The sequence below is a fragment of the Corvus cornix genome, chromosome 2 (assembly GCF_000738735.6).
Source record: "Corvus cornix cornix isolate S_Up_H32 chromosome 2, ASM73873v5, whole genome shotgun sequence".
NCBI classification, from domain to species: Eukaryota; Metazoa; Chordata; class Aves; order Passeriformes; family Corvidae; genus Corvus; species Corvus cornix.
In genome coordinates this window covers 153119559-153131110 of record NC_046333.1, presented here as the reverse complement: position 1 = coordinate 153131110, position 11552 = coordinate 153119559, and the positions used below count along the sequence as shown (strand labels likewise).

The following is an 11552-nucleotide window of genomic DNA, read 5'->3' as shown; positions in this document are numbered from 1 at the left end:
ACTGCTGGTCCCCAAGTCCACCTCATCCAGCCTCTCTGCCCCACAAACTTTCTCCAGTGGTTTAAATCCAGTTTTTAATCAGCTGTTGCAACTTGGGTTGAGTTCAGAGGAATTTGGTGACGTTTTTCAGGCTGGGGAAAGGCACTGGATATAAATTCTAATGTGCTGTGGGAAATACTGGATGGCCTAATCCTTATCCACAGGGACAATGAATAATGGTTAATTGTACCAGGAGTAAACAGAATCATGAAGCCTTAGAATCATGGAATGGTTTGGGTTGGAAGGGGCCTTCAAGAGCATCTCATGGGCAGGGACACCTTCCGCTAGACCAGGTTGCTCCAAACCCCATCCAACCTGGCCTGAGATACTTGAATTGTTTAAAGACCCTGTCCTCAATTTTAGGCTTTTTGAGAAGTGTGGAGAGGACAGAAGAACTAAAAAATCTGTTTGAGAAGAAACTTCCTCAGGCAAAATAGACCCAGCCTTATTTTTTCAGATGAATGTTGCGCTTTTGTGTCCTGCAGCAGCTCTCAGGATGTTTTATCAGCACCCAAAATGTAAATTGTCGCAGATTTCTTCACCAACAGAGCACGTTGGTGACAGAGGGTGCAGGGGCAGAGCAGAGGGACCTGACCCAGAGTCCTATTGAGCTGTGTAATGGGTTTAAAGCAGGAGGGGGAACCAACCTTTCTGCCAACGTGCAGTCCCAGCCCTTGGGAAAACATCCCGTCCTCTTCTTGGTCCTGCCCTGGCCCAGCCCAGGTTCTGATCGGCAGCTGAGTCATTTATCTGCCCCAGTTCGCCACCTCCTTGCCCTTCCCAGAATTTAGAGGGTTGTTTTTGAGGCTGCTCTGTCGGTGACCTGGATGCAGAGTGAGGTTTGGGGTTATTCCAAGTGCTGTGCTGGGTGCCATTAGTTCCACCACTCGCATGGGGTTCCTGCCCAGTTCTTTACTGTGCCTGTCCCAGTCTTGGCCTCCCCCAGCTGCACCTTCTTTAAACTTTTTCATCACCAAATCCCAGAATCCCAGAATATCTTGGGTTGGAACCCCCCCCACCATTGACAGGGACACCTCCCCTATCCCAGGTTGCTCCAAGCCCCATCCAACTTGGCCTTGGACACTTCCAGGGATCCAGGGGCAGCCACAGCTTCTCTGGGAAACCTGTGATAGGGCCTTACAGGAAAGAATTCCTTTCCAATATCCCATCTAACCCTGCCCTCTGGCAGTGGGAAACCATTCCCTGTGTCCTGTCCCTCCAGGCGCTTGAACCAAGTCCCTCTTCAGCTCTCCTGGAGCCCTTTTAGCCACTGAAAGCTCTCCCCAGAGCCTTCTTTTCCCCAGGCTGACCAACCCAAATTCTCTCTGCCTTTCCTTATAGGAGAGGTGCTCCATGCCATCCTACCCATGAAAAGTCCAGGTACATCCACAGAAAGGATTTATCTCTAGGTAAATACAGATGAGAATCACTCACTGGTCAACCCTGAATTTATTCAGAGCAGAAGTTGGAAGCAGGAATAATCCTTTGAGCCTCTAAGAGATTAGACATTAGGTCTCAACCTCCAGAGCTTTGGAAAGCCACCTCTTGGCTCTGGGAAGAAACTCCTCAGTTCTGTGCTCGAGGAAGTAGACGGCATTGCCTTGGGACCAACATGTTAAAGCAGAGATGAACAGCCCCCATTTATGGTCCTCTATCTTATTTTTGGGGACAAAATCCCCAAATTCCCATCCCTGGAAGTATTCAAGGCCAGGCTGGATGGGGATCTGAGCAACCTGGTCTCGTGGGAGGTGTGCCTGCCCAGAGCAGGGGATAAGAACAAGATGGTCTTCAAGGTCCCTTCCAACCCAAGCCATTCCATGATTTTATGAATGTGTTTGACCTCTCCAGAAGCTGGAAAAGGCTCTGTTTCACCCAACATCCCTGGGGACTCCAATGACTCTGGTGCCACCATCCCTTGGCCACTTAAACGCCCAGTCTCCAGAAACGACCATTGTAGCCAAATTGCTTGTTGGAAATGGCCTCTGGATGTGGACACGCCTGGGAATTGTTTCAGAAAGTGGGCATAGGGCACTGAGATGTCAGGAAAATCCCTGCAGTGCAAGCAGAGGATTCCCTGGAATGGAGAGTTCGTGGAGTTGGTCACCCATGCACAGTGGGAAATACACAGCTGGATGAGCCCCTTTTCATGGATATGACTCAGGAGGTTTGGAAAAGCCAGAATAAATCACTCCACTTGTCCCATATCCTCCCTTCACCTATAACCAGGTTGGATTCCTACAAACAAGGTGGCTCATTCTTGATTTTCTCCGCGGAAACCCCTTCCCAACTTCCTACAATTAGCAGCTTGTTAATGCCTTGCATCCCAAGGATTTACGCACTTTCATCTTTCACAACAGCAGACGGTGTCATTATCTCCTGACATCCCACTGACTTCATCCCAAATGGGATTTTGACCCTTGTCCCATGGCTATGGATCCTCCAGGCAACTCATCCCCACCAGGGAAATGATTCCTTGTTATTTCAGCCCGTGGAGCCGCACATCCTTGTCAGCTCCAATAATTTTAAGGTGTAAGAGAGGAATTTGGTGCTCTTGGCCAATCTCCCTCCCCTTTTAATCCTCTACCCACTGCTGGCCTGACTTCACAGCTCCTTAAATCCTGTTGCTCCCACCCAGGGCTCTCCCAGATTCACTCTCCATGTTTCCTTCCTTGTTTTTTACCAGATCTCTTCACGTGGGTGTAGCTTGGAAAACCCACCTGAGAGTTTCTCTCCGGCCTCTGTACGGTGCTTTTTCTTCTGCCTTTGCCAAAGGATCTCCCAATACAAGGTGGTAACATCCAAGTTTAGATCCATAAAATAAATCAGCTGGAGAAGGCACAGAATAACTATGAATCTATAGCTGTAAAGAGGCGCTTTAACTGTATATGAGAGGTGTTACAGAGTTTGCCTTGCACTCAGACACCTCACTGGTGTTGTTGAACCTCAAACCATTGGCCTTGGAACATTGACCCAGCGTGTCCAGGTCCCTCTGCAGAGCCTTCCTGGCCTCCAGCAGATCAACATCCCACCCAACTCAGTGTCATTGGTGAACTTCCCGAGGGTGCTCTTGACCCCCTCATCCAGATCATCAATAAATATATTGGACTGACCCCAATACTGATCCCAGGGGGACACCACTGGTGACCAGCCACCAGCTGGAGGTGGCACCTTTCCCCACCCCTCTGTGGAATCAGACAGTTTTTAACCCGGACAAGAGTACACATTCCCAAGCCCTGGACTGCCAACTTTTCCAGGAGAATATTGTGGGAAGCAGAATCAAAGGCTTTCCTGAACTCCAGATAGATACATCCACAGCCTTTCCCTCATCCCCTGGGGGGCTTCAGGTCACATTGCACAGCAGTGACCTGGGCTAGACATCAACCGGCTACACAACACCCACAGCTCTGCTGCAGGCAGAAATAGGTGACTGAGTAATAGATACCTGACACACACAGTTGGTGGAGAAATAACTTTATTTGAGGTGTTTTGCAGATAACATGAACACAAATTTCCTTATCTGGTAGCACTCAAGCTTTGCAAGATTAAAGCAGAAGCCATCATATGGCTCCCAGGGTGCTGGGTGCCCAACACACCCCACTGCTCCTGGTTACAATTCCTGTTGTTAGAAGGGTGCTCCAAGACTTGCTGTGGTCATGGGAGGCCTCTTTGCTCCTCACAATTTGTTGTTGAGGACGGTCCAGAGCACTCCGGCCGCTATTCCTCCCGCCAGCCCATAGCTGGACCTCACACTGCCCGCGGCGTTGACATTGCAGAGGTCACTGCTGCAGCAGGAGATGTTCCTGTTGCCCACATTGAAGTCCTGGTAGGATGCATCACATGAGGAATCGCACCCCTTGCTGATGATGCTGAAGAGCCCCACGACCCCTGGGAGGAAAGCAGGACCATTATTACAAGCACTCAGTACAAGCCAAGCCTCATGGAACTGAATAATGGGATGCTGTTCTTATCTGAGCTCGTTCCTTGGGAGAAAAATTGGAATCACAGAATGGCTTGAGGTGGAAGGGACCTTCAAGATCATCTCATGGGCAGGGACACCTTGCACTATCCCAGATTGCTCCATGCCCTGTCCAACCTGGCCTTGGACACTTCCAGGGATGGGGCAGCCACAGCTTCTCCGGGCCCCACCACCCTCAAAGCAAGGAATTTCTTCTTAATATCCCATCTAACCCTGCCCTCTCTCACTGTGAAGCCCAAACCCAAACATCTTTGTTGCACGGAGCCTTTCAACACCTGGGAAATTATGGAAACAAGGTTATTCCCATATCAGGAGGCAGAGTTATTGTTTGATTTGTTTCTGAGAGGCACAGCCCATTTTTTTGGTCAGTTTTGGCAGCTGCTGGTTACCAGCAGATTTTGACCTCTGGGAGATCCGATCCATTCTCCTCCAGGAGATCTAAAATCCATTCTGGGCACTAAATCTTTGCCATGTGCAATAAATAAGGAAGAGTTCTACAACATCTTGGCTCTCCTGCATGTGAATGCCATGGATTTGCACATTCCCAACCAGGATAATTCCTACTGGCGGTATCACATCTACTGCCTGACAGAGAGAAGGTTCAATGTGCCACTGATGCATTTTGTGCTCCAGGTCTAAGAGCAACTCAGCTGTCAGCACAGATATGGACAGGGCAAACCAGATCTAGAATGGGAAGATAAAATCCTAATTTTTCAAGGTTCCCCACAGACGCAGAGATGAAATTCTGTCATTTTCATTGATCTCACCTCAAATCTGCGCTTTCACGACCAGGTTGGACCAGGCTCAGCCCCTCCCATTTTAATTCATGTTTGCAAATATTGCAAAAAAAATTAACCATTGCCCTTGCAAGCAAATAATTTTTGGTGTTGTGAAAGAGAAATAAACCTAATTTTGTGCAGGCGAAACACATTTGCACACTGAGGTTTGCTGGCCCAAACTACCTGCTGTATCCAAAATGGGTGAGCCTGGATGGGACACCTGAGGCTGGGAAGATGTTTGGCTCCAGCATCCCAACTAACTCATTTTCCACCCCCACTTTTCCTTACGGATGACATCTGTCTTGCACATATTCTTCTCGCCACACTCCATCTTCGTCATGCACTTGGAATTGCTGAGCTGGGATGTGCAGCTGTAGCACTGCAAAGATGAACCTGCAAGAAACCAAGAGAGGTTAGGAGAGAAATCAGGGAATTATGGAATGGTTTGGGTTGGAAGGGACTTTAAAATCATCCAGTTCCACCCCTCTGCCATGCGAAGGGACAACTTCCAGTTGACCAGGTTGGTCCAAGCCTCATCCTACCTGGCCTTGGACACTTCCAGGAATGAGGCAGCCACAGCTTCCGTGGGCAGCCTGATCCATTTTTTCACCACTCTCATTGTAAAAAATGTCTTAATTATAGTCAACCTCAATCCACCCTTTTTTATTTTTAAAAAATTACCCTTCATCCTATCCCAACAGGACCTCCTAAAAATTTATCCCCAACTCTCCTGGAGCCTCTTTAGGCACTGAAAGGGGCTGTGAGGTCTCCCCAGGGTTTTCTCTTCTCCAGAGTGAACATCCCCAGCTCTCCCAGCCTGGCTCCGGAGGAGGGAGGCTCCAGCCCTTGAAGCATCTCCATGGTCTCCCCTGGATTTGCTCCAGCTGTTCCATGTCCTTCTGATGTTGTACCCCAGAACTGGACCCAGTCCTGCAGAAGGAGGAACAATTCTATACCTCTCATGTATCTTCAATCTACCCAAAGCTCTCCAGAGAACTCAACCAAGTGTTTGCACTGGGAAATCGGACCATTCCTGGGCATCCTCAAAGGAAGATATCTCCTCTGCTTTGGAAAAAAAAATACTTTTTTCCATTTTTTTATGTATTATAATGCACCTAGTTGAGGTGGGAGTCAGGTTTGGCAGGTGCTGAAGATATTTTGGATGTAGTCAGTGCAGTGAGGGAGCAAAAAGAGAGCAGATGGAGCTGGGCTTGAAGAGAATAATGGAATGGTTTGGGTTGGATGTGATTTAAAGATCATCTCATCAGGGACACATGCCTCTAGACCAGGTTTCTCCAAGCCCCATCCAGCCTGAGGGATGGAGCAGGATTTTTCAAAGTCTCCTCGCATTGTCTCAGTTCTGAACTTGTGACTCTCACTCTCCATCTCCCCCCTCTTCGAAAGCAAAGTTCAAACATGACTTTTACCCCTCTCTGACCACCCTGTTCCCACTCCCTCAAGGAAATGTCTCTCCACAGGGGATGGAAATCAATGCTGGCAACACCTGCTGGGCTGTTCTGTGCATCCAACAAAGGCAGGATAAACCTGACAGTTCCCAAGTGTCCAGCCCTGGTGATAAATTGTCCCCAGAGGAGTGAGATTGTGGTGTAATTACCTGTTCCTGTCACCTACTTGTGCCGCAGGCTGTCACTGGAGCCTTGCAAGTGTCAGTTAACGTTAATATATATGTATATATTTCCTTTAGATCACCAAACCTGTATCATGAATCCCCCAATTCAGTTGCATAAAATACTCTTTTAGGATACTGAAAACCCCTATTTAGAAATTAGGGATTGAAGGAATTAATTTGAGGCACTTGGTGTCCCTCTGTCTAAGACACTCCGGTGTAGACGACTGATGCAGTCACAGAGGTGAGCAGCCAACCCCCAATTTGTCTGAGTGCTGCACTCTGTTCTCACATTGTTCTGACTTATAATGCCATAAAAGTCAAATTTTGAGTGCTCTGATGGAAGCTGGCAGAGAGAAAGGTCTGTGGACTGTGCAAGACCCTTCACAGCTTATTCCTTAGGCATCCTCTGCTGATTGAAAAACTGCTCAGATTTGATTCTTCTCTTCACTGGTAAAAGGGAAAAGCTGCTTTAAACCCTTTTTTATTTTTTCTCAGTGAAGCTATAAAAACATGAGGGTGTCCAAAGTCCACCCATCCACTCTATAAAATAACACATCATGGCACTGTTGTTTTTACTGTCTTACACAATTCTGGAAATCTGGATGGTGTCAGGGTCTGCTTTTGAAAGGAAAAGTCAGAAGAAAATTTTGGAGGAAAACTTTGCAGAAATATTGCAATTTTGATAGCCTGGGAAGAAGGAAAATACCCCCCCCCCCGCCCCCCCGCACTTAACCCCTCCCCTACTCCCTTAACTGTGTGGTCTGGCTTAAAAAACTTGGATTTTGATTAATTCAGGATTTCTCTTTCCTGGAAGCTATGAGGATTCCACCATCCCCAGGATGGCACTGTGCATTTTTCCCACTCAACACCCATCCAAAGGGATATATCTTGGGATGACCATGTGCCAACATCTCTTCCCTCCCTGCCAAACCCCACCACAAATCCTTCTCCCAGACTCAAGATCTGCAGGAAGGGCTGGAGGGTGGATCCTTTTCGGGATCTTACCTGAGTCCACGCACAGGAGTGCTCCCAGCAGGAGCACAAGGAAAGCCTTCATCTTGGAATAACCTCTCTGGGGCTGCCTCTGGGTAGTTGTCCCTCCTGGGGCAGGTTATATATCCAGGGAGGCAGGGCATGCCCACAAGGCCATCCCTGAGAAGGCACCTGAGGGAGCTGCTGGCTGGACCAAGGGAGGGGTTGCTTTGTGCGTTGGGATATTTGTGTTTGGTGCCTCTCCTGTTTCCCTGCCACTCTCTGGGCTCCCCTCCACCGCTGCCACCCCCGCCTTCCCTCCTACCCTTGGGCAAAGTGCTCACAGGAGTGGAAAAAGCCCCAAATTCTTCTGAACAAGGCCAGCCTTATGCATTTCTTCAGAGTCACTGAGGCTGCAGTGGCACCCTGTGAACGAGGCTCTCCACCCCCGTGCCACCCTGAGTGGAGCCATTGTGTTTAAATTGGGGACAAAATGTTCTTTGAATCAACAACTTCGGGTATTTATCTGCCTGTGTGAGCGATACTCGTGATAACAAGGTATGTGGTAGGGAGGTATGTGGGCAAATTAAAAGTGCATTGGCCTTTCCAGGTATTGAGGAGTTCATTCGGCCTCATTTGCATTTGTTTTCTGTTGAAAAGCAATGGCCAACTCCTTTTTGATGTTTGAAACCCAAGGGACTTTGTGATGGATTTATTTTGAGATGTTTCATTTGTGACTTGGTTCTCTTTGTGTCCCTCTTGTCTGGCAGAGGCTGGGTACAAGTTTGGACACTTGACTCATAGTAGACTCAATGTCAACAACCCAGGCTTGTCCAAAAAATGCCACTTCTCTGTCACAGACAGGGTGAGTTCAGCCACATTCCAGCCTCAAGTGTGAATGTTTGCTCTCGTGGGTTGAGCAGAATCCTCTCCCATTCCTCACATCCTGTGACCACTTCTCAGGACATGCCAGGGCAAAAGAAAACAGGGTTTTTTTGCTAAATTCAATGTTTAATTAATTTATTTTTTTCCTGGGATCCCAGTGCTGTGCATTTCTTTCCTTTAGGGATTTATTCTCATGCAGGAATTTTTCCAAATTGAAAGGAAGGTGTGCAGGTGGGTCATTGATCAGTGGCTGTGGGGTGAGAGGTAGACAATAAAACTCCTGCCCTGATTTATGCCAGTGGAGAGTCTAGTGGAGGAGATGATTTGAAAATCCTGGTTCCTCCATGGGGATCTTAACCACTTCCACTTGGACTCTTCTGTGTAAAACACGCCTAAAAAAACATCCCAACACCTTCTTTCTGTGTCTATTGGCTTCTGCCTCATCATATTTTTACAGACCAGATCATTTATAGTCAACCTTTATGGATAAAAAAACCTAGTACTTTTTTTCAGGCTCTGGAGTTCCTCATTCAGAGCTCCTTAAGGCTATTTTTCTTTTTTAATACCTTAGGATTGTCCCTGTAGGGTTTGGCTTTTTGTGGTAGGGAAGAACAGGGCCAAGGGGGAAAAAACCCTCCCTATCAAATCCACCAAGGCCTGGAATTAAATATTTCTTTAAAAAATCCTTGATAAGGAACAAAACTCTTTCCATCTCTCCCAGGGCCATTATTTTTATTCTTTTTCTAACATCAACCAGAAAAACCCAAACCTTGTGGTGCTGTGAGAGAATCTGACAGCTGAGAGCTTCTACATCCCCCAGTCCTGCTTGCCTGAGGCCGTGTGAGATCCCGGGAATTCCTGTATCGTTACATGAATTGTTGATTCTCACTGTTTTTTGGGAAATTGAAGTGCAATTCCTGCTCGACTCCTGAAGATGGCAAACATGTCCCGTTATAATTCCACGTGCATTAACACACACTTATCCATAAGATTGGGTGTACATGGTGGTGTTTTCTTTTCCTGAGGTTATTAAATTCCCAATTCATCTGCCTTCATGGAAAAGACCATCAATTCCCTCTGGGAATCTCATGATGCTTGAAAATCACTTAGAGTTTGTTTTTTTTAATACTGTTTTTGCTGTCACTGCTGATTCCTGATAGAGCTGGGTCTGGAGCTCTTTGTTTGGGAAAAGGGGAAACAGGAGTTGATTATTTGCTCTATCCTGGTTCTGGATTATTTGTTCCTGCCTGGTTGGGAAAATGGTGATGGATCATGGTACAGACCGTGGTGTCATGGATCACATCGAGGAGTGGCCATGAGCTGGATATTTGAGGAAAAAAAGGTGAATAGGTAAAATCTGGACAGAAAGACATCAAAAGGAAGTTTCTCCAATTTCTTGGATATCTGGAGGGAAGCCTGTAGGATGACAGAGTCTTCGAATCACAGGATCATGGAATGTTTGGGTTGGAGGGTTCTTCCAGATCATCTTATTCCAACCCCTTGCCATGGGGTCCAAGCCCTGTCCAACTTGGCCTTGAACACTTCCAGGGATGGGGCAGCCACAGCTTCTCTGGAAAACCTGTGCCAGGGCCTCCCCACCCTCCCAGGGAAAAACTTCCTCCCAATATTCCATCTAGACCTCCCCTTTTTCATCTTAAATCCATCAGCAGAAGAGAAACAAAAAACCCCAAACAAGCAGAACCCGTCATAAGGAAATGAAGCTGAAGTTCATCATCATCCCAGCTCCTGGATGAACTGCAGCCCTTGGAACAGCTGGATCACCAGGAGATCCTCCGCATTCTCCAGACTCTGAGCTCAGACTTCTTCTTCTTCAGACACCTTCTTGGATGCCTTAATTCCAGCCAGGATTAAGGGCAGGAACAAGAGGAGCTGCTGTCCAAGGCTGCCTGGCCCTGAGGAGGGGTCACTGAGTTGTTTTCTCAGCATGGTCCTGCCTGCCTGTAACTCCTTTCCAGGGTATTCTGAAGTCTCTGTGTGCAGTTAAAATGGTATGCAGAGGGAATTTTATTGGCTTTTCCGCTCCTGGATGGTGTTTCACAGGGAGCTGATGCTGCCTGCAAGTCTATTCATGCTGGGGGAATTTGGGATATTAGAGGAAGGGAATTGAGTGACCAATTTCAGGCATCCAAGTGGGAATTTTTTATGACTTTTCTTGGGAACACCGCCTCAGGAATACTCAGCTGTCCCAAATCAGAATGGGTGGGGAATAAATGAGGTTGAGTCACCAGGTGGGAGTGAGGCAAATCTCATTATGGACTTTTCTGCAAGGAGGGAAGCGTGGATCCCAAATGAGGCATCGGATTGGGTATTCAGGATAACAGATGAATTGATAAGGTGAGAAAAAGATTTCAAAAGGAGGAGGTATAGAGCTGTTTCCAGAGATGGATGGATGGATGGATGGATGGATGGACGGATGGATGGATGAAAGAGTAGGTTTACATTGGATATTGGCAAGAAATTCTTCCCTGTGAGGGTGATGAGGTCCTGCCACAGGTTGCCCAGAGAAGTTGTGGATGCCCCATCTCTGGAAGTGTCCAAGGCCAGGTTGGAGTAAGCTGGGATAGTGGAAAGTGTCTCTGCCCATGGCAGAGGGTTGGACAAGATGTTCTTGAAAGTTCCTTTCCACCCAAACAATTCCATGGTTCTATGGAAAGACACAGAATGTTCCTTTTCTCAGCCTAAAATATTTCTCCCCCATCTCCCAGCTGTTTTCCACTCTCCTGTGGCACGTCCTGCAATGGACATGAACGTTGCTGATCCAGCAGCAGGAAAACTGGTTCCAGCTGCTCCAGAGGTGCCCTTGGCTGCCAGCAGAGAGAGGTTCCAGCTCCCACATCTGTAGCTATTTAATACTGTTCCATGTCATGGTCCAGCTCCCACTCCAAGGATTTATATCCAGGTTTGCTCTTCAAATGAGCTTCGGAGCACATGGATGCAAGGCTGGGACTCCTGCTGGAATTCCAGAGTCCAGCAGCAGGGACTGGAACTGCCACTAGGAGCAGAGAGGATGCAGAAAGGTGTTTAGGTCTCTGTCACTCAGGGACAGGGCTGCTCAGGGACCTTTGGCTCGAGCCTTCCTTTCTTTGTGCCTCTTTTTCCTCCAACACCAAACAGGGCTTGGAATTCCTGCATCCCAAGCGAAGTTTTTGGGATCTGTGGGTGCCCACAGGTACAATCAGGGAGCAATGCAAAAGTTTAACGAGCAAGGCGCTTGTTTGACCTTGAGTATTTCTCCAAGGGTCTTGGCACA

The 11552-nt window shown here is 47.7% G+C and overlaps 1 protein-coding gene across 1 annotated transcript; it reads right to left on the bottom strand.

Annotated features, from left to right (window-relative positions):
* Positions 1 to 3493: 3493 nt before the first annotated feature.
* LOC104692606 (prostate stem cell antigen-like) lies at positions 3494 to 7663 on the bottom strand. The gene is made up of 3 exons (XM_010404685.4): positions 7430 to 7663; positions 5083 to 5187; positions 3494 to 3924 (listed from the first exon to the last, which is right to left on the bottom strand). The coding sequence occupies exons 1-3, from the start codon at positions 7479 to 7481 to the stop codon at positions 3713 to 3715; spliced, it is 369 nt and encodes a 122-aa protein (XP_010402987.1). The 5' UTR covers positions 7482 to 7663; the 3' UTR covers positions 3494 to 3712.
* Between the last annotated feature and the right edge of the window lie 3889 nt (positions 7664 to 11552).

Excerpts from the sequence above, each read along its gene's own strand:
- LOC104692606 (XM_010404685.4), bottom strand. The coding sequence starts at position 7,481 with ATGAAGGCTTTCCTTGTGCTCCTGCTGGGAGCACTCCTGTGCGTGGAC. Across the intron at positions 5,188-7,429 it reads ACTCCTGTGCGTGGACTCAG|GTTCATCTTTGCAGTGCTAC; the intron begins GTAAGATCCCGA and ends GGTTTCTTGCAG. Across the intron at positions 3,925-5,082 it reads GTGCAAGACAGATGTCATCC|GGGTCGTGGGGCTCTTCAGC; the intron begins GTAAGGAAAAGT and ends CTTTCCTCCCAG.